Genomic DNA, 25580 nt, shown 5'->3' on the forward strand with positions numbered 1-25580 from the left:
GGAGGTGGAGGTTGCAGTGAGCTGAGACCACACCACTGCACTCCAGCCTGGGTGACAGAGCAAGACTCCATCTCCCCCCAAAAAAAGTGTCTGTATGGTTCCTGATACTCAGGTGATGTTATGTGGTTGTAGAGGAAGTAGATAAGGACAAGTTTGGATTCTGACTTTGTACAGAGTGCTAGGCTCTGAGTGCCTAGAGAACCCTCTGGGCAGTGTTACTTTAAAATCATCCCAGAAACAACATCGTCTTCTTGAATATTTGGCTTCAATTGTAGTGTTTCATTTTGTCCTCCCCTCAGAGGGCATGAACCATTTGCTAGCCAGCACTGCCCCCTACCCCCCACCAACACCCTATCTAATGTACAAATCTTTTCTGCCTTCAGCTGTTTGACTTGGTGAAACAAGGGCAGCCTGTCTCACTCATGTAGAGGCTGCTTATGATGGCATGGGGCAGGAAGGAAGCGTCATGTGCGATGGCCTCTTGTCACCGCCATCCTACTGTCCCACCGTCTCTACCCTGCTACACTACCTGGAAATGAAAAGGGTAGCTTCAGATCTCAGTTGTGCCATTTGCCATGTAGCATGGGCACGTGGCCGTTTGCTTGTCTAGCCTCCGTGTTCTGTTAAAATGAGGCCAACGATACATCTTCTAGAGCCCACGCTGAGATGCTGTGGTTTCTATAGATAATTTCCTCAAACTTCCCATAGTGATTGGCTGGGTTTTCTGCCAAACCCTCGCTCCAATTCCGTCCTTTTGTGGACTTCATTTACTTTTCTGGCCTTATGATATGCCCACTTTCTTGCCTCCCCGCCGCCCCCGAACCACAACTCCACTGAGCTTAATGAAGTGGTTGAAGCATTTTCCCTGAAAGCTCTTCTATTAAAATACACAACATTATTATGTGGATTTAGTAGTTAACATATCCTTGGTACTGAGGAAGGAAGATCTGACAGCATCCTTAAGTTCCTGGTCCTCCAAAGGTGGTGTACAACATAAGATTTCAAAATTCTGCATTCTAATTTATCAAATGACTTAGGTTCCAAGTTCATACGTCCGAGAGCAGGTGATGGGCTTTAGAGTGAGCCAGGCTGCCACCTGCTGTCCTTTAGTGGTTCTGCTAAAAGTAGAAGAGGAATCGTTCTGACCTTCAAAGGCAAAGCTTACGAGAATATTCTGTTCTCCAAGGTAGAGAAGGTTAGTTTATCAGAAATGGTTTTTCCTTCCAATGGTCTTGAAAGGGATTCCCCTTGGCCATGCAGAGATATGGGGCCCAGAGGAAGCAGACAAAACAAGGCCAGAAGCTGCTCCAGCTTCCTAAGCTTGGCTTTTTAAGAGTTGATAAATTTGCCTGAAAGTGCTCTACCTGTTTGGGTGGGGATGATAACCCTTCCAAAAGATAACACTGGGTTATGGTCCTAGAGAGACTGCTGTTTGGTGTCTGTGAGTTAGTAGTTGGGGTCAAATGCAGTTGGAGGTCAGAATGTGCCTTAATGCCAAAGAATGAACGGCAGGTGGGCGGCCACAGCCTTGGCAGGAAGTGGCAGGGCGAGAGTTCGTGCTCACCCTGCTGTGTGCCGCACAGGTGGCGCCTCGTGACACATGGTTGGGACACTCAGTGATGGCAGCCCAGGGGCTAGAAAGGGTTCCTTGCTGCTTTCTTAACCCTGCTGGGCCTGTTGAACACCTTATTGTTCCTGGCATCTAAATTGTAATTTCTTTGTCCCCACCTCCATGAAACAAGGTAATGTAATGATCGCAGTTAGCATGTATTTATTTAGCGTTTAGTATATGCCAGGCAGTTTCAAGCATGTTACGTGAATACATCACATTCAATCTTCATATACTCTTCCAGTACTTTGGAGGCAATTTTCAACTCTGCTGCAGTTTCTGTAACATGGGACTAATGATAGTATCCACTTTCAGGGGGCTGTTGTGAGGATGGAATGAGCTGAAACATGTTATTTATTTGGTACATGTAAACCTTAGCTGTTCTAGCATTATTCTGCCACTTAAGCTGTCTTCTCCGAGCTGCAGTGTCTTCTGCTGTAAGGGGGCTTTAATACTGCCCTCACAGGGTTGTTGCAAGACATGACGGTAAGAGTGACATTCTGTAACCTATAATGTAAGTGTGTTTTACAGAGTTGGCATTTGGCCTACTCTAGAGGCAAGTTAGGGCTATTTGCTGGCAGGAAACTTGAACAGCTTTGAACTTGAACTTTGAAGTGTGGAGGCGGAGGGTGATGGAGGAGCAGGGGGAAGGGCCCCCAAAGCCCTGCATACTATCCATGCCCATCACTGGGGTTTGTTAAATGGAAAGATTTGAGGCCGGCCTCTCCCAAATTTCTCCATGGTTTTGCCCTTAATGTTGCTCTCACTGTGGAGACTGTTGTCACCTGGGATCCAGGTCTTGGGGTTTGGTGGGGGGAGGAAGCTGCAGGGCCTTGGGACCCTGGGGGAGATGTGTGTGCGCTGGGGGTGAGTTCCCAGATAGAGCTTCCCTCCCAGTGGACCCTGCTTAGCAAGTTGGAATGTTCCCACAAGTTCCAACCCTAAGGATTTCACTCCAGGGACAGAGTCAAGTAGATTCTTTTGTAAATCATTGGCCAGAAAAGAGCACAACCACTGCTCTTTTTCACTATTTTACAGCTATTTTTGCCGTCCCCTGAATGTACATCAATTTCCGTGCAGCAATTGGATGTCTCAGCCTACTGGCTTTTCATAGATGCAAACTTTCCTTTAGAGCTTTGTAAAGAAGATTTGGGAAGTTCTTCAATAGCAGCAGTTTGGGGACATCACGTGTAGCCCTGTCGATATTTCCTGAATGGATTTCATTCCTTTCTCAGTCTTGACCATTTCCTTACCCAACCCCCACCCCAACACAGTCAAAACCTTTTTGAGCAGCAGCTAGGAAGGTCAGCGGCCTCCCATCATGAGCCTTACTTTGGGGAATCTGTGCTTTAGTTGGGGCATATTCTTGCCTTAGCCTCATCTCTGCATTTGGCCTCATTCTGCTGCTTTTTCTCAGCACCCAGAAGTCCTTGGGTTCTATCAGAGACCACTCCGACAGAAAGGGTCAGAAACAACTGACCCTTTCTTGGCTGGGTCTGGACTCTGGAGTACAGGAAGAACTAAATTATTTTGTCTTGGTCCAAGCTGAGCTCACGCTGGCTTCCCGAAGAGGAGACAGGAAGGTTAGGTTAGAAGTATGCTCATGTTGAGACCTAGGGCGGATGGTACCGGGCACCATGAAGCATCTTGAAAGTGGTGCCAGGTGATTGGTTTCCTGTTCCATCCAGCATTCTCCGGAGGCAGGGGCCACCAGCCCAGGATTGAGAGGAGCGTTGGCCTGGGGGCGACCCAACTGCAGTTAGCTGCATCCCATGTCAGTGCTGACTTTTTGGGATGGCTCTGGAAGGATCACCTTGCCAAAACACAGGTCAGGCTGGGTGGTGTCACCGCAGGAGTTGGGGCAGTAGCCCCCAGGCACACACAGGCAGCAGGAGTAGGGGCGGCGAGGCTGAGGTGTCCGAGGCGCCGCCGCAGTCCTGGGCATTCTCCTGCGAACGCAGAGCAGAGGTGAGAGCGCAGCACTCAGAGGAGGACCCTCGAAAAGGGAGGGGCTTCCACCACTAATTTGGGCCAAAGTCCTGGGGAAAGGGGAGTTTTGGAAAGCCGGGGAAGCACTGCTACCTTTCTTAGGCCCCTGCCTTTTGGGGGAAAAGCAAAGGCTGGCCCCTCAGCCTGGGAGGGGGGCACCAGCCTTCTCTGCTTGCCCTCAGGCTTGGAGTGGCTGCGGGGTCATCCTCTCAGAATGTCCTCAACTCTGGGAGCATCTCTGATGGGGATTTTTGGTCCCAGCAGACCAGACTGTATGAAGCACCCAGCTCAGGGCCTGACACCTGGGTCTGGGTTCTGGATCCGTACCAGCCACTATGACTATTATCCACGTGACGGCCTCCTCACATTGCTCGATCATTCGGAACTAAGTGTAGCGGGAATGAGGACAAGATGGGAAAACTGCATTCTAATTCACCTAGGGCCCAAGCCCTAGGAAGCGTGGCTCTTCGTTAAAGCACCTTGGGATCCTGGTTGACTTCGTATCTTAATGACACACCACCACTTCAACAAATGTGAAGGGTTTTTCCCACCCCACTCTCTGGACACCAACTGGGTGTCTGTCCTGAAACTCAATTCAAGTCTGACACTATTGAGAGTTAGCATTAGATCTCGCAAGTTACAGGGCTCGGTCCCACAAGGTGGCCGTCACTTCAGATGCCAATTGCAAGCCCCAGGTCTCCTGTCCTTCTGACAGACTGGCTGTAAATCTAGGGTTCCCATGAGCCTGTCTCAGGCTCCGTGAGTTGTTAGCGTGGCTCACTAAACTCAGGAAGGTGCTTCCCTCACCATGACCAGTTTATTATAAAGGACGCAGGTCAGGCGGCTGAGTGGAAGAGACATGTAGGCCAAGGCACGGGGTGCGCAGAGCTCCCACACCCTTTCACCAATTCGGACACTCTCCAAACACAGTGGTTCAGGGATTTTATGGAGGCCTTATTACGATCATTGATTAAATCTTTGGCTATTGGTGATCAACTCAGTCTCCAGCCCCCTTCCTTTCCCAGAAGCCAGGGGCTTGGAGCCAAAAGTCCCAACCATCTAATCCTAACTTGGTGTTTCCTGTGGCCAGCTCTCATCCTGTCTAGGGCCCCCAGCCACCAGTCATCTAATTAGCATACAAAGATACCTCTGTCATTCCAAGGGTCTTAGAGGCACCTGTGAAGGAACCAGGGACTAAGACCAAACACCGTAACAAAAGATGCACCTATCACCCTAATCAGGAAGTAACAAGGGTTTTAGGAGCTTGCCAGGAATCAGGACAAAGACTAAAGATCTGTTTCTTATTATATCACAGTGTCACAGGGCATAAACGCGAATGTTTCCCCCAGAAGCACAGGCACAGGTGTGTTCATTGGCATCCCTATATGCTCCTGTCTGCAGGGGCACAGACCCAGGCACAGAGGGTTTGGGGATGAAAATCCGGCCCACCCTCGATCCGCCTCAACCCGCACCTCTGGATGGAAGGCGTGGCAGGAGTCTGGTCGCCGGCGGAGCTTCTGGGAGCGCATCCGGTCACATTTGACAGAGGCATTATGTGCAGAAGCCACTGTTAAGGTCCATATCTCGGGACCGGAGCCCATTCTGCAGACTGGAAAAAGGCCTGGAAGAACCTGCTCTGGTGCCACCAGTTGCCCTGCAAGCAGCTTTAGGGTCAGGAGGCAGCACCGGGGCCCAGGGAAGGGTTAGAGAACAAATAACGGAGCCCTGTGGAGGACACACGGGTGGTGAAGGAGGCTGGCCCCGCTGCTCAAAATCTGAGCCCTGCAGACACCTCCTACAGCCCCCGCCCCCACCGCACACATCCCCGAGCATTGCAGGATATATTTGACTTCTGTCGCCTCCTGCAGCACTGGTGGGAAGATGCTGCAGTCACAGGTGGGGTCTGTCACCAGGAGGAGGAGGTTACTGTTGGGAATCTGCTGCACCACAAATACCCTGCAGCAAAGAAAGGGAGTCGAGGATGGCTCCGTGGCGACCACGAGAAGGGCTTCTAGGGAAGGAACTTCTGGAGACTTTAGTGTGGAGTTAGGGTGGCAGGGAAGCCCGGAACCATGAGGCAGGGCGGGTCGGGGCAGCTAAGGGAACGGTCCTGGCAGATGGCTCAGTCCTATGGCTTTCCTCACAAGCCTTTGCTGCTGCATTTCCTTTCCTAGCAGACTGGAGACAGTGAGGAAGTCCAAACTGGGCCGCTTTGGAGAGTGCAGAGTTGTTATTAATATATACAGGGACGACAGGCGTAAATCAAGACCGTCCCGAGCAAACGGGCGGGCGAGGCGACACTTGCTTTGGGTGACGGTGGTGGGGGCAGGCCTGGGCGAAGCGGCAGCGCTGGAGCTTGGCCACCAGGTGGCGCAGTGGTCCCGCGCTCGGCGAGGCCGCCCTGCGAGGAGTGGCGCGGAGTGGGGCGGAGCCCGCCCGCCAGGCCCACGGCCTTCCCAGCAGGCACAGCGGCCGCCTGCCGAGCGCCTCCCCTGGGATGGGCGGTCTCACCCACCCAATGTGCACACCACAGCCATGTATACTCCCAGCCTTCACAGCTCTGTATGAGGCTGGTGTTGTGCCCATTTTGTAGATGAGAAAATGGAGACTAGAGGAGGCGAAGTCACTTGCCCACGGTCATAAGCGGGGGAGAGCAGAGCCAGTTTTCAATTCAGGAGTGTCTACTCTGAAGCCCTCGCTTCACTCCGGAGGCCGCTGGCTCTATCCTCGCACCGAGCCTTTGCGACAGGTGCACAGGGAACGCTAATCTCAGCCCTCAACCCTGCACAGAACCCGGGGTGAAACCCGCGCAGCACGACGCGCAGGGAGGGGGAGGAGGGAGCCCCCGATGCCAGCGCCGCAGGTGCCGCACTGTTAAATGGTGTGCCACGGGCCCGGGGGTCTAGGGACCGCCTGGCGAGCGGCACGTCTGGCTGAGGCGACCCTCGAGGAGGCCGCTGCATTCCCAGCGTGGGGGTCCTCCCAGGCTCGGGTGCGGGGGGTCAGCAGGAGAGACCCTTCGGTGCGGCCTCCCTGCCTCCCCGGGGCCAGGGCGGGTTATGACTAGCGGCTTCCACACAGCAGGAAGCCTGACAGAGCGCTGCCCGCGGGGCTCCCAGCGACCCGAGGACATCACACACTTTCGGGCTTCTCTTCTCACACTCACTCCCTCTGCCTTCCAAGTTCTCCCCATGCAGCTCAGGCGCGGGCACCGGCACCGCCCTGGGCACCGCCTGAGCAGGGGTGGGGGAGACCCGCTGAAGGGCCCACTCGCCCAGAGACGCCGTGGGGTCACGGCTGCGGCCTTGGTGGGGTGGGCTCGACACACAGGGTCTGGCCTCGGGACCACCTCTCCCCACTCCCGGCTGTCCCGGTCCCCAGCCGTCCTGCCCGCCTCAGACCTTCCGCCTCCTGCGTGTCTCCTCCGCTGAGGACGGTGGGGGAGGACCCCGGGAGCGTGGGCTTTGCACTTAGAAGCATCCCCCTCCTCCCGGCTGTGGAGCCGTTTCCCTGGGGGTTCCGGGGCCCTGCCCAGACTTCCGTCTTGCCGAGGGCGGGAGGAGTGTGGCGGGACGGGCAGCGCCGCCCTGGGGTCTTACTTCTGGCAGGGCCCGCACTCGATGATGCCGTTGGCCTCCCGGATGGCCGGCTGGTACACGAACACGGGGTACTCCGTGTCGCAGGGCTGCAGCTGGTCCTGCTTCTTGTGTTTGTGGGCTGCAGGCAGACAGAAGAGAGGACATCACGCCACCGAAGGGGCCTCTGGCCTGCGGTGACCTCGCCTCAGCACTCCCAGGGCCAGAGTTCACCCCAGTCCATTTGCAGATGGTCCCTCCTCAGGCAGTTCTCAGGACACGTGTGGGAGGAGCCCGTGGGGGTGAAGGGAGGGAAGATACACGGAGTCTCTGAAGAGAGTGGCTTCGCACGGGGAGCGCCGCAGGGGCCCTGTGCCTCGGTGGAGGGAAAGCGCTTCCTCTCTGGGAGCCTGGCCCTCACTGTGAGCTGGGGGCAGTGCACCATCTCCAGGGCTCCTTCCAGCACTCAGATCCCGGGGGAGGGTCTGAGCGGGGAGCAGAGGCAGTAGGGGCACCAAGGGGTGGCTTGGGGGTACTTAGGCCCACCACCCCTCCCTTCACTGTGGACAGACGCAGTGCAGTTCCTGGGCAATCCTGCCCTGCTCTCCCGCATAGCCAGGCCCACACTCCACCCACTGAGCCTGAGCGCCTGCGGTGGGGGCAGCCGGGCAGGTGGGCTCCAGGCCTGGGGCTGCGGAAGCCCAGAAGGCACAGCCGCCCGGTGCGGGACTCCTTGGGGGCTGCGCGATTTGCCTTAGCTCCCTGGGACAAGGACAGTGGACTCAACCAAAGGTGGAGGCGAGTGCCTCAGCCCCGCTCTGCGGGACCCAAGTCCGTTCCCTCCCGGAGCCTCCTGAGGTGGGCACATGGCAGAGCAGGGCCCTGCCACACAGGCTGTCTGCATGGCCCTTCTGTTCTCAGGGCCTGGCTGTGGCCCCCAGGGATAGACCTAGAGGCAGGGAGCACAGGTGTGAGCTACCTTCCCAGGCTCATGCAGAGTCCTACAGGAGAGCATGGGTCTCCCCAACTTCCAAACCCAGAAGCTCCCAGCCAGAGCTGGAAACCCAGAGGGGACACTAGCTGGCGTGCAGAAAACCCTCACCGAGAGGAGCAAGCCCACAGCGGCCAGGGCTGTGAGTTTTGTTCCCCAGGGATGGGCACAGAAGCCTGCCTGACAATGGCAGGGTTGAGTGGCGTCCCCAGGGTCATGCAGTGGAAGGGGCTGCGGCACCTACGCCCCGGCCTGGGACTCCAAGTCCAGTGCGCCTTCACTGAGGACACTGACACCTGCGCAGGCCAGGCCAGGACTGCCAGGCCAGGGGGAGGAGCTCCAGGGGACAGATACCCCAGAGAAGAGAAATTCTGAGCAGGCAGATTGAGGGGGATCATCTTCAACTTTTGCAAGATGCAGCTGCTGACAGAGACAGAGGGGACAGTGTCCTGTCACTGACACCTAGTGACTGTGAAGGCCCCAGAGCAGCCCCACCCGATCGTGGATGTGAGTCCAGAAGGAGTCTGGAGACACAGCCCGAACTGTCCTGAGCCCAGGGGCAGAGGAAGCCCCAAGCCAAGGCCAGCAGAAGAGAACGAAGAGCAAGCCAGAGAGGGGACCACAGCGGAGATGAAGAGATGGGATAAGCTGGGGACAGCCCAGGTGGTGGGAAGTTCTGGAACCCCATGGCAAAGGTTCTATGAACACGGAGGAACTGAGCAGAGCCCGCTGAGGCAAGATGGCCTCCTGCAGTCATGGAGGGCCCAGGTGCCCGGGCAGTGAGTGCTTTGAAAGGCCAGGCTCATTGCCGCCCTGCACGTGTGGCCACAGCCACCGGGCTTTGTGTTGGGGCCTCTCATGGTTGCTGCCTCTGGGGGACTCTGTCCTCAGACACAGGGTCCCGCAGGGGAATCATCCTGAGAGCTTCCTGGGGCCCCTGGAACCCGGAGTCCCGCTGAGGGCTGGGGTGCCGCTGTTTGCTTCTCCAAGGGGTGGGCTGGAGGTTGCTCACTCATACTGGCTCATGGCCACTCGGCCACACCACCCTTCCTCTTGGAATCTTACATGTTCTCACCCAAGGGGAGGCTGGAGTTTCTCATTTTCCCTGGGGACTGACTGTCCTCATGTGGGATGAGAACTGGGCTAGACTCCCCAGTCCCCCAACCCCCAGGAATGGTACTTTAAACCAGGAGAGCTCAGCCCTGCTTGGGGTCATTCCTGGGACAGGTCATGGAGGGCAGGTTCTTTGTAGCTCCTGCTGCGTCCCCAACCCACCGCCAGCAGGGATGGCCTCAGCTGGGCTACTTACAGTGATGGAAGACACTTTTGGCTGGCCGGAACATAAGCCCAGCACAGGGTGGACACGGCACAGGAAAACATGGTGGCACAAGGGCAGGATGTCATGGGGTGGTGATGATGGCACATGGAGTGGCGGTGTCCCAAGATGATGTCACAGAGCCAGGAGTGAGGGATGTGATGAGAGAAGGCCATGCAGGGTGAGATGTGAACAACGATGCTTCAGGGTCGCCTATCCCCACTGTCACCCACCCCACGGGGAATGGTCTCACGTTAGTGGACCAAAATGCCACCGCTCTTCAGCACATGGCCCTGCAACTCTGTGCACTCACCCTCGGCCCCTCTGTCGTACCAGGAGCCCCAGACACTCCACTCCAGCAGGAACCTGTCAGACACAGGACTGAATCTCGGAGACCTCTGAGCCCTCCCGAGTTGGGTTCCCAAGGAGCTGGAGTATCCCTGACAGCCCCCAGCCCATCCCCTCTCCTCCAGGACACCCTCTTCCCTGCTTGAGGGCTCTGGTTGAGCAATGAAGTCCTTCCCAGGGGCAGCATGCAGGGGAGAGGTGGTGTCCATGCCCAGGGATTGTGCCCTCCTTCCCCGGGGTCTGGTAGCAAGTGGGTTGTCCTGGAGACCTTGCAGCCTCCTGCTCAAGGACACCCTCCTAAGCCACCCTCGCATGCAGCCCTCCACCAGCCCCATGTCTACCCCCACTCACAGCACCAGCTCCTGCAGCAGCCACCTGGTCGCCGTCAAGAAGGCAGAAATTGGCTGGGAAGGAGAGAGTGCACACCGCTCGCACCTAGGTCCAAGGGTGAGGGTGCCCCCGCCCCCCACCAGCACCACCCTCAGAGAGACCAGAGAGTGGGCTGCCCTGCCACTGGGAGCAGGGGCAGCAGAGCACAGGCCCGCAGCCCAGCACCCCCCATCCCCCCACCTCCCATCTGCCCTGCAGAGCTGAGCTAGCTGGGAAATGCCTATTGCAGGTCAGACATCTCAGGTGGGGTTGGACATGCCCCTCCAGGAGACGAGTCAAGCCCTCATCCTGGTGCTGCACTGCTGAGGATCCCTGGTGATCAAGCGGCAGTGTCAGGGGCTGAGGCTGGGGCAGGCTGCTCTCTCTGTCTCCGCCAGAGGCACTGTTATGTCACAACTACCAGAGCAGTCCCTTTGAAGCCCCAAAGCCAGACCCAGAGGCCTGCCTGGGAGTGGGACTTAGAGCAGTGGCTCTGAGCAGAAGGTGGAGACGGTCAAGGTAGGGCCCTGGGGCCAGACACCCAAGGTGGGTGAGAACAAGGACCAGTGACCTCATTCCAGGACAGGGCAGACGACTGGCTGGCTGGCTGGCAGAGGGAAGGGCTGGGTGACACTCACGCTGACCAGGGGCTGGGCTGCGCTGTGGTGGTGACTCGAGGGTTTGCACATGGCCTGATAGTCATACATGGTCACTCTGAAAATCAGATGCGGGCTGTGATGAGTCCAAAGCCACCCCCACCCCCTGCCCCTGCCTCAGGAGGCTTTACTAGCAGAGCATCCGTTTACCGCAATTCCCAAGGGCGCCTGAACTAGGACAGCAGATCAGAAGACAGCTCATGCTGAAAATTACATTTCTGCACTTGGAATGGTTTAAAGACAATGAAGAGCAAATGGCTTTTGCCCTCGGAGTTGGACGGTTTTCCCTCTAGGGTCTGAGCTGCGAGGTCCCTCCCAGGGATGCCCACATGCCCTTACGCCCTCCCCACATCATGCTGACGCCCTGGCTCCATAAAGGTTGCTTTTGGAGCTCTTTGGGGGCACCCACTATGGGTTTTGGAGGTCAGGATCCTGAGATCCGCCAGGACCACTTAGCGTCAGCTCTCGGTTTGCTGTGTCTATTTGGACTGGGGAGGAGTGTGCCCCACTTACTGGCTGAACACCCCCATGCTGAGCAGCTGGGTCAGGACAGCACCGTCCACCTCCCCCAGAAATCTTCCCGTCTGTGAGAGAGGGACAGCAGAGAGTGAGGGAGGGAGAGAGATGGAGCAGGATGGAGCCTTCCGAGTCCAGCACTATTTATTCAGCTCAGGTTGAGGCTTTTGGTGCCAGTTGGGCTTTCCCTCTAACTGCCTCTCAGCATAATCCAGCTGAACCCTTCCACCCACGCCCCTCTCCGATCCTGGCTCCCTCCTTACCGTCCAGCCCGGTGCTTCCTAAACTGGAAGGAGTCACCCGCTAGCTGACTATGAGACCAGCGTAGAGGTTGCAATATGATTTTTTTAATGGTACAGAATTCCTTGGAACAATTCTGTGTGAATCACTTGCAGCAAGGTTAAAGAATGTTTTATGAAACTGGATTTGTTGTATATGCTGTGTGTGTGTGTGTGTGTTGGGTCAGATATAAAACACGTTTCTGCAGGTCAAGGTCAGAAGCAGCGCCTGTCTCATGCACGCTGGTGTCCTCATCTTCCCAGTGTGAGAGGGCTGCTGTGGCTTTTGCTGTCCCTCCATCACCTCCCACGATCAGTGTGCCCTGTGGATCGGTCATTTGTCCCCTCCATGACAATGACCTAACCAGATCCCTTGCCCTGTCTCCACTGACCACCTGCCCTCCTAACTGACCTCTCCTCTCGTCCCTGTGGCAATGCCAGAGTCATCTTACTCAAATGCAACATAGATGGGTCACTCTTGCCTTCATTTCCAAAAAATAAAACAGGACCCTCCCTCCTGCCCCCGGCTCCCCTTTTGTTGTCCATCAGCCAGCACTCTGTGGCTTCTGTGCCCTGTGCCAGGCAGCGGCCCCCTAGCTGGCTGAGAATGGCCTCAGGCCCTCCACTCTGCCACCTCTCATGGCCTCTGTACCTGCCTTGGCCTCTTGAGTCTGCCGTTTCTCAGCCTGGCAGGGTGGCAGAGCTTGGGCTTTGGTGTTGGATTTTGACTTTAATGTAGGCTATCTTTAAAAATTGGGGATAGCGTGTGTCTGGCGTTTGGCTCCCAGTAAATACTTGAAAAATGGCAGCCATCATTAGGAGGAGAGGTCCAGGGTCCGGCTTGGCTGTTCTCCCTGCCGATTACCCTTCCTCTGTCCTCATGCCAAGGAACTTTTTTCCTCACCCTCGCTGGGAAGTCTTTCGATTCTAACTTTCCCAGCCAGAACAAGGCCTTCCTCTGCACACCGGCAGCCTGTGGAGTCCTCGTCTCACTCTGCCTGATAAGATATTTGGTTGAAAACTGTATGAGAACAGGACCATGTGTTACTCATCTCTGAATTCCCCAAAGTGTCTTGGTACCTGGACATACTCAGTCAGTGTGGAATGTTGGTAGGGAAGGGAGGTGGGAACCAAGCTGATGGCCACGTCAGGTTCTTCATGGAGAGCTTTCTAGCTGCCAGGGCCCAAAATGATGACATGTGTGATAACTACCAATAAAAAGAAATGCAAGGCTGGTACAGGAGCTGAGGCACATGGGCCTGGCCAATCTCAAGGAAAGCCAGGCATTGTCTGGGTGCCCACCTGGGGCCTGCCCTGGGCAGCCAAGTAGACTCCAGCAAGCCTTCTGAAGGGAACAGAGATGTATTCCAGACAAGGGCTAGGCAGAACGCACAACTCCTGAACACCCAATGAACAACCAGAGAAGTTCTCTCTCAAATAAGAGATGATGGTGCAGCTTCAGGACAACAACCCCAGAACCATTATGCCCATGGTTCATAATGCTGTGACTTATAATCAGCCAATATGGGGCCACAGGTCCCCAGATGCACCCACACCAGGAATCTGGGATGGAGTCAGGAAGTATTACTTTCCAAATTGGACTTAAATAACAAAACATAGTCCTTACATCCTACAGTATTTCCTGTGTAAGTGGAAATGGCTGACTTATAAAATTAAAACGTAAGGATGCAACCCACTAAAAATGCACGGCAAATTGTAATCTAAAAATGGACGGGTCAATTACAAAAGTAAGCAGCAGGAAAACAGATTCAGACAAAGGTGCTCACACTTGTCTGTCTACACTCTGCTAGCTCTTTACCTGGAATGGCCTGACCACCAAAAACTATTTCATAACACCTTTTATTCATAAGGCACTCACCAGGTGAGTCTGATGCAAAGATGAATGAAATGGACACGAATCAAGAGCTTCAGACTAGTTTGCACGGACAGGCGCGGAACACACGAACTCTCAAGACAGGGCTGGCTGACAACCGGCACCTCCTACGGTGGTGGAAAGGAGTGGCAACCTAAAGCCCTGGCAGGCTGCATGGAAGAAGGCAGTGGACATGGCAGCGGGACAGCAGGGAGGGTCAAGGGCATTCCAGGGACAGAACAGCACATGGGAATGTGAAAGGCATTGAAATCCTGCCTGTTCTTCATGGCGCAGCCCTGAAGTTCTCTCTGGTGCCTCCAGCTGGAGTAAACTCTCTCAGCTGGGGCTCGCTTTCTGCTCTTCTAGTTACTGTGTGTGTGTGTGTGTGTGTGTGTCCCCTCCATCACCCCCTCACCTGACAGCAGGATTCTAGGGGACAGAAATCCACCTCTGTCCCACAGCACCACACCATGTCCTGTTCACAGTTATTATTCCATGCATATTTGCTGAAGGAATGTGTGAGGGAATGAATGACCCGAGTCTTCTGCTCCCTGGGAAAGTGCAGCGGGGTGCAGACAAGGCTTCTGACGAGGCTAGTCTTAATTCCTACAAACCTGTCCCATTCTCCTTCCTAATTCTAGGCTTATTCACCAACAACCCTGTGGTTTAGACCCTGGATTCTGAGAAGAGAGGTCCCTGAGAGCAAGGATGTGTATCCTGGACACTAGAAAAATGTATCTTTCTCCATAAATAACTAGCTTGATTTTTCTAGGATTTGTCACTCTGGCAGAAAATATCCATTCTCCCCGTCTTCTTTAGTTAGGCAGCCTGACTTTAATTATGGCAGCCATGTGCTCAGCGAAAAGACTACATTTCCCAGTAGCCCTTGCGGCAGGGACTGGCCAATGGAATGTGAGCAGAGCCGCTGGGAGGGACTTCCGGGAAGCGGGCCCAAGGCTTCCTGCCTCTTCCCCATCCTTGCTCTTGCGCTCTGGGAAGTGGTCTCGAAGACAGGAGCCCCTCCAGCTGTGCTGGGATCGTGCGGATGGGGACAGGCTGGGCCCAGGCTGCCTTCATCCATTCTTTTATGAGAGAATAAACCTTTAGTTGTTTAAGCCACTTCTCTTCTGGCAGCAGAACACAATTCCTGGCTGATAGTTTCTTTTGAACTTTGTCAGGGCAAATCCCCGACTCAAATACAGTCCCTGAACCTGCAAAGCGAAGGTCCAAACGTCGACGTGGGATGCCTTGTCGATTTAGGAGCCCCAGACCGCCCGTGGAGTGGCACCCAAAGCATAGCACGATGCAGGGGCCTGACCACCCCAGCCCCCCTTTCACGGGGGACAATTCACAAATAAGCAGTGGCCCATGGGCTGCCTGAACTCTGGGGCTGGGTCAAAAGAGTTGAGGACCCCCCCCTGCCTGGCCTTCGAGTCTGGAGGGAGGCCAGGGGGAGGAGGTCCTGTGAGAACCACCCAGAAGCCTGCGGGGGAAGCAGACGGGGGCAGAGGCAGGCGACCAAGTGATGAGAGGTTGGGTAGTCCCTCCCAGGCCTGGACTAATTTGCAGGGCTGTGGGAGGCTGTGCCCAGAGAGGAGGGGTGCTCTTGACTCTGATGACAGATGGAGTAAATGTCCCATGGCCTCCTTACCTGGGGACAGCCTCCGTTTCTTCTCTAAAGATGAGAGCTCATCCTCCTAAGGGGTGTGGACACTCAAGTCCCTGTGTCTGGCTCGTGTGGGGATCAGTTTCCTTTTGTCTGCTCCTGGCTTGTGCAGCCTCACCTGCCCCTCCGTCCTCCAGGCTGCAGTCTCTTAAGGAGTGTTTTGGACACTCAGGGGTGCCTGGGAGGTACGTGGAGGAGCGGGGTGGGGGAGGGGCAGCACTGCACTCCCCAGAAAGCCACCTGAAGAGCCTGCCTCCGACGACGACAGGATTAATTCTATTCCTGGAGGGCCCAGTGGAGCAGGGCCATTTGGGACGCCAGGAAGGTAGAAGGAGCACCGCTGCCAGGGCATGTGGTGTCCCGGAAGATGGCCAAGGCAGGCTGCCCAGAGTGGAAAGGATGGCAACACGTGCCAGGCTGGGATAGTGACTTGAAGATGAGGAGCCTGGGCTGGGTGGGCCGCAGGGGGCAGGGAAGGTGAGAGGGATTCAGAGAAACAGGAGCCAAGGCCCAGACAGGCATGCCTGATGCCCCCTGATGACAGAAAGGGATGCCCTGCTCTGAGGGCCTGCCTGGTCCGGCTCACTGGGCTGGGGTGTGGAGGGAGCAGGGTGCTGTGCTCTGAGAGATCCAGGTCCCTCAGGGAAAGGTGCTGGGATGGGGCCTCGGATTTTCTAGGCTGCAGTTGCTGCCCCTTGAAGATCCACTTTGAAGCTCCCATGGGTGGGTGCTGCCCAGAAGCAAATGACAGGAATCGGAGTCCCCAGATTCAGGGTGACAGATCCACTATAAATATTACAAAGCTCCACAAAGCCACTGTCATTGCCTGTCCCCAGCTGTCTGCTTCTCTTTCTAGGCCCCACATCGCGGGTTGCAATCTTGTCATCCATAACTCTTATTATTATAAGAATGAGCTCTGGCCTGGAAGAGAGGCCAAATGTCTAATCAGCAGGCCTGGAACACCACCGGCACCAAGAAAGAGCCAAGCAGCCACTCCCTGGGGCTGGCTGCAGATGAGGCCCTTGTGGTTTCCCCACTCACTGACTACGGGGAGGAGGGTGTGCAAGGACTTTGTCTGGGAAGAATCTTTGCATCTGTAGCTCAACAGGCTTCTCTCTCCAGGCCCCTGGGTAAACCCTAGCAGGGACAAGGAGTCGCTGGAAGCCCTTGACATATTTGCCTAGTCAGGAAAGTGACAGCAGCCAGCTAAAGTGCATCGAGATCCACAGCAGCCAGGAGGCCTGGGGAGGGTTCTCAACCCACCATGCACCCAGTCACCTGGAGGGCCCCTTTGAGCAGACTGCCGGACCCCAACCCCAGAGTGCCCGAGTCCCTAGGTCTGGGGTGGGACCCTGGCAAATCTGCATCTCTAACAAGCTCCCAGATGCTGGGGCTTCCATCCTTCAGCCACACTGGAGGCCTAGAGATAAGCAGGGAGGAGCAGTGAGGAATTAATGAGTTAGGGGAGGCCAGGCCCTGTGGCCCTCAATGGCGCTTGTGTGTTTGGGGAAGAGGGGCAGGTTTGGGTCGGTTGGTGGGAGTTGGTGGTGGGCAGACTCTAAAGTGGTTCACAATGATCCCGGCCTCCTGGGAGTCCTGCCCTTGTGTAAGCCCCTCCTCTTGAGTATAGGTTGGACATAGTAACTTGTTTCTAGCAAGCAGAATATGGTAAAAGTGATGGGGTGTCACTTCTGACATCAGGTTTCAAAAGACTGTGACTTCCACCTTGGTTTGCTCGGTCTGATGAAGGAACTTTGAGCTGTGAGCTGCACTGTGAACTTTGCTGTGAGCTGCCCTGTGATGGGAGAGGAGGCCTCCGCCTCACAGCCCTGGAGGAACTCAATGCTGCCAACGTGTGACCGGATGCAGATCCTTCTCCAGTCAAGCCTGGACATGACATGACAGCAGCCCTGGGGACCTTGATGCTGTGGCCTGTGCAAGACCCTGAGCCAGCCGCACCCAGATCCCTGAGCCTGCTGCACCCAGATCCCTGAGCCAGCCACACCCAGATCCCTGAGCCAGCCGCACCCAGATCCCTCACCCAAAGAAACTGCCAGATTTTAAGTCTTCTGCTTGTAAGCCACTCTTTTTGTGATAGTTTGTTGTGCAGCAATAGATAACTGCTCTAGAGTTGTTAAATGAATAAGTTTTTTTAAAAACAGCAAAAACAGATGGATGGACAGAGGGTCGGACAGCTGAACAAGTGGCATTAGCCCCAGACTCTCCACCGCCCCATCTTCCACTCATCTCCCAGTCTAGCACCTGCTACCTCCAGCCCTCACTCTCAGGCCAGTTCAGTTCTCCACACGGTTATCCAGTGTCTGCTGTGTGCCAGGCACCACGCCAGGCGGGGTCTCTGGCCTAGTGCCCTCCCATAACCCGACACAGTTCAGACTGCATGGTCAGAGCTGTCCAGAGTGAGGAAGGAGGAACTGGGCCCTGTCACAGTGCCATGACTCCCAGGGCCTTGACACTAGCCCGGAGCTTAACACAGGGTTGGGACTCCTGGGCCTTGCCTTTCAGGTCGTAGAGGCATTGGTCCTAATTCCGTGAGACTCAGCCGAGCGCAGCAAGTGAATGAACTCTACCTTCAGCGGTGACAGAGTGACCTGGATGGGGCTTAGGGCCAGGAGTGTCACCCAGGGGGCCGGAACTTGCAGCCTCCACACCCACCAGAGAAGGCCAACCTAGCTGGGGTCATGACCTATGCCCTGCAAATGCTCAGGTCCCATCAAGACCAGTGTTCTCCCAGCTCAGTTCCCCTTCCAAGAGGTCTTTTCTAGAATCTTCTTCCCCTCTTCTTTGCTGCTCTTCAGTTGGCTTTCTAGGTTTGAATTCTAGCTTTTCTGTGGCTGTGTGTTTTGGGGTTAATGCCCTAACCTTTCAGGACCTCATTTTCCCCTCCTGTGTAAAGTGAGACTAATAAGGTCCCAGCAGATCATGTGGGGGGCCCTCCTCCCTTCTGGGGCCTCACCGTTGGGGGAGCAAGGGTGAGCCAAGCACAGAGGGAGCGGGGGCCCCAGCAGGAGCCTCTAGAAGGTCAGTTCGTTTCTGCCCTGCTTCATTTCATGGAGGGTTTGGGATGGCATATAAAACTACACACGGGGTAAAAAGGTAATAGAATCATTGAGAAAATGGGGGTGAATGAGTTAAGTAAACAAATACATTATAAAATATAAATCTCTGAGTAATTGATTGCTACCACATCTAATCCAAACTTGTTCTCGGTGATTTTACAATCTGTGGAGACATGTGAGCAAATGTGGTCTGGACAGAATAGGACAAAGTGGCCCAGTGGGTTATGAGAGGGTCCCTCGAGGGGCCCTGGAGAGGCCACGCGCTCTCCAGCTTCTCTCAAGGCTGGGGTGGTTTCCCTCCAGGCCCGGCTCCCCGCACGGTTGTCCGGCTGCCTCTGGAGCAGGGGCTGGCAACTACAGCCCGTAGGCCAAGCCTGGCTCACTGTTGATTCATGTGAGCCCTTGATCTAAGACTGGCTTTTCCATTTTCAAGTGGTTGGGGAAAAAAAGTCAAAAGATTGATAACATCTCATGACACATGAAATTTACATGAAATTCACATTTCAGTATTCAAAGGTTTTACTGGAGCAATGCCACGTGCATTTGCTCACAGATCGCCCATGGCTGCTTTCTTGCTGCAACAGCAGGGCTGAGTCTCATGAAGCTCAAAACCAACATGTGCATCCGCCCCTTTAGGAAACGCTTGCCTACCCCCGCTCTTGAGCTTGCTCTCAGGCTTGGCCATCCTCTCCCTCTGTCCTGCCATCTCCCATCCCAGTGTCCAGGATGCAAGCTCTCTCTGGGATGCCTTAGCCCGTGCTCCGGCCCTTGAAAGCCAACACCACGGGAGGCCTGGGGACACGGTCAGTCTCAGTCACCCAGGGCGAGAGGGGTCGGAGCACCAATGAGGGGGCATCAGTGATCCCAGAGCCTCACACCAACCACTGGTTTCAACTCTTATCATCACTGGTTTTCTCCCAGAACAATGGAAAAATACAAAGGCCCGGTGCTCTGTCTGGGGAGGAGTGAAATGGCAAAAAGGGGGCATGACAAGGAAAAGGGGGGGGTACCAGAGGCAGGCGCCCAGGTGACCGTGATGCTCAATTAGCTGTGTGTCCTGCAAAGCCCCGCCCACACTCCCACCAACAAGAAGTTGAACGAAACCATCTTTGGCTTCCCTACTCTTGTGGCTGAGAACTGCTGCTTGTTAAGTGGGCCATTTAAACACTACCCCAAGGAGTTAGATTTCATGACCCACTGGTGCCCCTTTGTCCTCACTTGCCCTCTTTCCCAAGTCTCCTTCCGACATCCCTGCTCCGGTTCCTGCCCTGTTCGGACGACTTCTTTGGATCCGAAGCCGCATCCCGGTCAGGCCAGACCACAGCCCTACCATGCGTGGAGGTGGCCTTGGCCACGACCTCTGCATCAGCCTCCACATCCCAGGAACTTAGAGCCCTCAGCTGGGGCTGGCTTAGACCCTGTATAGTCCAGCCCCCGGCGAGACACAGCTAATGGAAGTCGCTTGCCCACATCACGTTTCTAATTAGTAGCAAAGCTCACACGGAACCAAATACTATGCCCCTTTCCCCGAGGCTCAGGCAGGAGGCGGTTCTGATGCTTCTGCCTTGCTTCAAGGAAATACATCTGGTGAATATATCTGGATTTGCTTCAGGTTTGAATGGGCTTCTTTCTCAGTTTGATTCCTGGCTAAAGAAATAATCCATTTTGAGGCCCCTTTTGGAGCCCAGCAAGTATAAAAATATTATTGTACTTTCTCTTTTTCCTTTCTGAGCACATGCTGGGTTCAGGGAGATACCCACAGCCAGCGGGGGCGGGGGGAGGATTAGGATGTGCAAGCCAGGCATTCAGGCGAGAAAGCATCGCGTCCATCCCCCATTTCTTCTCTGACACACCGAAGGCCGGGCATGGTGGGCGAGAGTATAATTTTCCATAAGGTCCAGACAGGACAAGAACATGAAGTGGGGAAGCCATGTCTTCTGGGCCCCACGATGGTAGAGAGGCAGGCGGGGGTTGGGGAGTGATCTGATAAGTGAGTGTGCTTGGATCCCTGTGGGGAGGCCCCGAGTAAGGCTGGGCCAGTGTGGCCAGGCAGGGCCCTGAGATGGGGTCACTGAGTGGCTCCTTCCAGGCACGGGAGGAGGCCAGGCTAGTGACAGATAAAATGAAGAAGTAATATTTTCTCTGACTCTCTGAGTTGAAAAGTGCTCCAAATTCTGCCTTCTTGCTCTGTTGACTTTGGTGTCAGAACACCATGTTCTTCAGACCTTTCACCTGAATTGGCCCCAAACAGGGTTCCCTCCTCTTTAGCTGGAGTGGCTGCCCAATGTCTCCAGTCCTCCTGCCGTCCTCTCCCCCTCATTCTACATCCCCAGTGACTCACCTCTTGGGACCTCTTGGAGATCAGAATGAACCCGTTGTTGTCGATGACGAAGCAGTCCAGATCCTGGGAGGAAACCCAGAAGGGAGGTTACGCCAGGGCCCTCACCCACCCCGGTCCTCCAGCCTGTCCCCCAGCTCTGGAAGGCAGCGTGGGAGCTTCACTGCAGGGAAGGAGGGCATTTGGGAGAGGGAAGCTGGCCTGCCAGGAGGACCGGGCGGAGGGCCATGGCTCCCTCCTCCACCTTCCTCACACGGGCAGAACTTACACTGTCCTCACAGCTCTGTGTGCACGGCCCGTCCACAGTGCTGCACTGGAAGGAAGAGGAGAGACTGAATGTGGACACTGCATGTGTAGTAGAAATGGCACGTGTAAGTGGGAATGCTGTGTGTGTGGTACGTTTGCAGTGTGTGTGCATGTGTGCATGGGGTGTGTATCTGCATGTGGAGGGCACCTGTGTGGGGTGTGGGTGTGGGATGTGTGTATCGTATGTGGAGAGCACGTGTGTGAGGTGTGTGCATGTGTGTGTCCATGTGTGGGGTGTCTGTATGTGGAGGGCACATGCGTGCGGTGTGTGTTAGCATTGTGTGCGTGGTATGCATGTGGTATGTGGCCTGCGGGTGCTGCATTCGGCAGGCCCTGGGTGGTGGAATGGCCCAGGTAGCCCTTCTAGAGGCGCAGGCTCTGCAGCCCCCGGGCCTCGTTGCTGGTGTGGGGAGGGGGCTTTGTGGGCTCTGTGGAGCTCCTGCACTGGCTGTCTGGTTGAGGCGGTGGGTGACCGCAGCCCCCTGCCCTCCGTCCCTCTCGATTCACTCTCGGGCTCCCTGCCCTTGCCCAAAGTCAGGCGGCAGCAGCGAGTGATGGGGGCCGTGGGGCTCGGCGTTGCAGGAGATTGAGGCTGAGGGAGCTTGAGGGAGATGAAGGGGGCAGCTCAGAAGCCCAGAGGGACCTGAGGGCTCTGGGGAAGCAGAGGGGAAAGGAGCCAGTAGAAAGGACAGGACCAGGCCAGGCAAAACTGGGAATTCTCAGCCAGAAGCCGCTGTCGTCTCTGGCATCTCTTGCCAGCCATCAGGGCCTGGACCCTGGACCTTGGACGGTGGATCGAGGTGGCTCTCCCTTTTCAGCGGGGAGGCGTGCCAGTGGCTTTGGAGTGGCGAGAAGGGGTGACTCTGGGTCGTGCCCTCAGCACTGGGCTGGCAGGGGCTGGGGACCAGCGCTGAGGCCCGGCCTGCAGGCTGGGGAGCTGAGGGGCTGAGAAGTGTAGGGGCCGGGAGGGCATCCTGAGAGCCTCAAGGCAGTGGAGCATCCAAGGGGAGGGCGAGGGGGTCTCACACCCAGGGGAGCGTGGCGAGTCCCCAGCCCCGACCTGGCCCGACATCACACCTACCTGCCGTGTTGCCGCCCAGAATTTGCGCCGGAGGAATTCCAGCTTCATTTGGACGCCCACGGCTACAGGGCAGGAAGAGAGAGGGCAAGGCCAGGGAAGAGACGGGGAGAGAAAAAAATAGAGTCAAGTCAAAGAGAGGAGGTGCTTCCGCAGGAACTGAGGAGAGAGACAGCAGCGGATGGGAGGACTGAGTCAGAGGGCAGAGTGCAAACTGAGGTTTCTGGGGAGTGGGAGGGGTGGGGGAAGAAGAGAGACGGCAGCCTCTCTCGTTCCCACTGGAAGAAGAGCGCCAGAAAATGCCCAGCAGTGATGAGGCTCCCATTCCAGAAAACAATGAGGGCAGATTCCTCCTAGATCTCTGGGAACTCAAGGCCGGCGGATGGGACAGCTCAGTCTCCCCTTTCCCATAGATGGGAATATAGAGGCCAGAGAGACCCACCCTTTTGACCAAATCACGTGACCAAGAGTGGCGCCCTGGAATTCAGGGCCGTTGCCCTAGCAACTCACGGGCTCCTTGGATCTTGGCCTGGTGTAACCATTTCTTTCCCACCCTCTGTCTGCTCAGGATCTTCCCTGCTTTATAAGGAGGCTCTTTTCCAGCTCAAAGCCAGGTTCGGATTTGCCCAGGGCTGCAGGTGGGTTCCAGGAAACTACAGGCACCACCAGCTGGCAAATAGTTCTCTTTTCATGACTCTGCTTACAAGGGCCACCCCTGACTTTCTGGTTCCCAAATAGGCTTGGAGAACCCAAGCGGGTGCTCACCTATCAAGAGAAATCTGGGACAAAGAGCTCCAGGAAAACTTGGGGCCAATGAATAGAAAGAAGAGGCAGGTTACATTGAAAAGAAGAAGAATTTCAAAACTAGGCCAGCTTCCTCGTGTCTGGTATGATAATATCAAAACTGCGCTGGGCGCTTAGAACGTGTCCAGCACTTCACATGCATGAGTGTATTGAATCCCACAGCAGGCCAGTCCTATTATTCTGACTTTCCAAGCTGAAGAAATGGAGGCTTTTCAGAGTCACATGGCTTGCCCAAGTCACCAGCTTGTTAATCACAGAAGCAGGACTGCAGCCTGGGCCTGTCTCTCCCTGAAGCTGCCTCCTCTCTGGACCTGGACTGAGTCCTGGTGGTCGGGAAGGAGCGGCGGGCACAGGCAAGCCGCTGTCTGCTCAGGCTCGGGTTTCCTCATCTGTGAAACGGGAACAGATGTGGCTTCTTAACCATTATGCTGTGTCCATCACAGTCATTCTCACTTCTCGAGTACCCAGTTGGTGGGAGTTCCAGTATGGCACAGAGATACAGGATTGTGTTTTTGTTTTTTCAATCTGGAATGATGTTAGAGAAATTTGATGGGAAAAATGAGAGCAGGGAAGGGTCAAAGGCCAGAGGTCCAGCCCTGCATTTTCCAGGGTTGTGATCTTTGCATTTTGTCTCCTCAGCTGCAAGATGAGTCACGGTTCTACTTCCCCTGGAAGGGCAGAAGTTGCATAAGACTGTTGAGGCTCAAGTGAGATAATGTGTGAGGCTGTTACTCCAGACTAGAGCCTTGATTTTTAAACTTCAGCGTGCATCAGAATCGCCTGGAAGGTTTGTTAGAACCCCGCCCCCAGAGTTTCTCCTTCAGGGGGTCCAGGGTGGGCCTGAGAGTTTCTGAAGTGTTCCCAGGGGTTGCCGATGCTGCTAGTCCAGGCACTATATTTAGGGAACCCCCGTCCTAAAGCCTCACCAATTGAATCTTCTAAGATGATGAAGATGGCCTACATCTGTGCTGTCCTAAACGGTAGCCAACAGCCACACGTGGCTACTGAGAACTCGGAGTGTGGCTAGCACGCCTGAGGACCCGAATTTTAAAAAAAGTTAATTTTAATTAACTTAAATTTAAATAGCCACGTATGGTTGGTGGCCAGCGTTTTGGACAGTGTTGTTCTAGAGCTCATCTGAGTTTGCAGATGAAGAAACCGAGGCTTTGAGAGGTGCCTCCCCTCCCTTGGAGTCTCATGGCAATCCTGGGGTGCTACTCTGGCTGGTTGGCCTTCTTGAACAGGTCCTGTGATATGGGAACATTTGAGTGCTTTGGGGGTGTCTTTGTTGCTTTGAGTTCCAGGTAGCTGAAGGGAGTGGGCTGGAAGGGGACGGGGAGACCCATTTGCTGGCTCATGACAAAGATGAGAGCTGCAGACACAGGGCACAGCAGCAGGTGAGGTGTGCTCAGGGCCTAGCATGGCTGTGCTCCTCCTCCCGCTCATGTGCCCCTCTAAGGTTGTGGGGACCCCTCAGTCTCTTCTCCTTCTTTTCCCTTATAAGCCCACCCTAGATATTCATTTTAGACAGATTTCTTTCACCTGTAGGAAAAGGCTAAATGAAAGAGGATCATCAGAGTGAATCACGCTAGTGCTCAGAATGACCAGCTCTTCGGGACTGAAGAAAGCTTCCTTCATCCTGTCCTTGGCCTCCGTGGTCAAAGAGGTCTCACATTATTCCTAGAATGAGACTCTGCCTTTCCATTTGATGGCTCAGTGTCAAGTCGCATAGAATCATGAGATCTCTGAGCTGGAAGAAATTCTACGATTCTGACATGGGGAGTCTGGAGAGGGTGGGGGTGTAGGTGTTGAGGCTCCTTGGGCAGAAATGGGGGGAGCAGGGCACAGAGCAGATTTTCTCCCACTTGGTTCCATTCCAAGCTCCTCCAAGGCAAGCTGTGTGTCTTGCCCCGGGTGTCCTTTGTGAAATTCAGGGCATTGCAACCGCCTATTGGCATGTCATCTGCCCTTGGGTCACAGAGCGCTAATGAGTGCGTTTTACAATCCCCTTGTAAGACAAAAAAGTTCTGCAAGTCCCTACTCGACCCAAGAAGTCCAGCTGGCTTCACCTCTCACTTTGAACTTAGCATGTTCTCCCCCAGACCTGACCCTCCTTGAGACTTCTCCATTTCAGGACACATTTTCTATCTGATTGCTATCACTTTCCCTCCTCCCATCCAAGGTCTGCACACCTCAGTTCCAAAACTTTATAAATCTGTCCGCTTCCCTCCATCTCCACCATTACCACCCTTGGCCAAGCCAACATTGCTCTCACTTGGATTCATGCAAGCACCCCTGAACTGGCCCCCGCCTTCCATCCTGCCTCTCTCTGATCCACTCTCCACACAGAGTGGATCTTTCTGAAGATCAAATCACACCACTCCCTGGCTTAAAACCCTCTAATGTCGTCGCTTTGCTCTTTTTTTGTTTCTTTTGTGTTTTTGAGACAGAGTCTCACTCTGTCACCCAGGCTGGAGTGCAGTGGCACAATCTTAGCTCATTGCAACCTCCACCTCCCAGATTCAAGTGATTCTCCTGCCTCGGCCTCCCTAGTAGCTAGGATTATAGGCGCGTGTGACACCATGCGTGGCTAATTTTTGTATTTCTAGTAGAGATGGGGTTTCACCATGCTGGCCAGGCTGGTCTCAAACTCTTGACCTCAAGTGATCCACCCGCCTCAGCCTCCCAAAGTGCTGGGACTACAGGCGTGAGTCATCATGCCTGGTCCCCATTGATCTTAAAATCTAAACTTGCAAGATGGCCACAGGAACTGGCTCTGCTGATTTCTTTGA

General features: G+C 55.1%; 1 protein-coding gene across 1 annotated transcript in view; it reads right to left on the minus strand.

Moving 5' to 3' along the window:
* Positions 1 to 714: 714 nt before the first annotated feature.
* CACNA2D4 (calcium voltage-gated channel auxiliary subunit alpha2delta 4) overlaps positions 715 to 25580 on the minus strand; it is a 126237-nt gene continuing 101371 nt past the window's right edge. Inside the window, exons 27-38 of the mRNA XM_063693749.1 lie at positions 21988 to 22049; positions 20869 to 20913; positions 20604 to 20666; positions 11366 to 11436; positions 10835 to 10910; positions 10179 to 10231; positions 9793 to 9845; positions 9474 to 9494; positions 7198 to 7315; positions 5442 to 5554; positions 5071 to 5153; positions 715 to 3558 (exon numbers count right to left, since the gene is read on the minus strand). Coding sequence (XP_063549819.1) covers positions 3454 to 3558; positions 5071 to 5153; positions 5442 to 5554; positions 7198 to 7315; positions 9474 to 9494; positions 9793 to 9845; positions 10179 to 10231; positions 10835 to 10910; positions 11366 to 11436; positions 20604 to 20666; positions 20869 to 20913; positions 21988 to 22049 — 863 coding nt within the window. The 3' untranslated portion in view covers positions 715 to 3453. The remainder of the gene's footprint in view (positions 3559 to 5070; positions 5154 to 5441; positions 5555 to 7197; positions 7316 to 9473; positions 9495 to 9792; positions 9846 to 10178; positions 10232 to 10834; positions 10911 to 11365; positions 11437 to 20603; positions 20667 to 20868; positions 20914 to 21987; positions 22050 to 25580) is intronic.

This window comes from Gorilla gorilla, chromosome 10 (genome assembly GCF_029281585.2).
Source record: "Gorilla gorilla gorilla isolate KB3781 chromosome 10, NHGRI_mGorGor1-v2.1_pri, whole genome shotgun sequence".
NCBI lineage: Eukaryota > Metazoa > Chordata > Mammalia > Primates > Hominidae > Gorilla > Gorilla gorilla.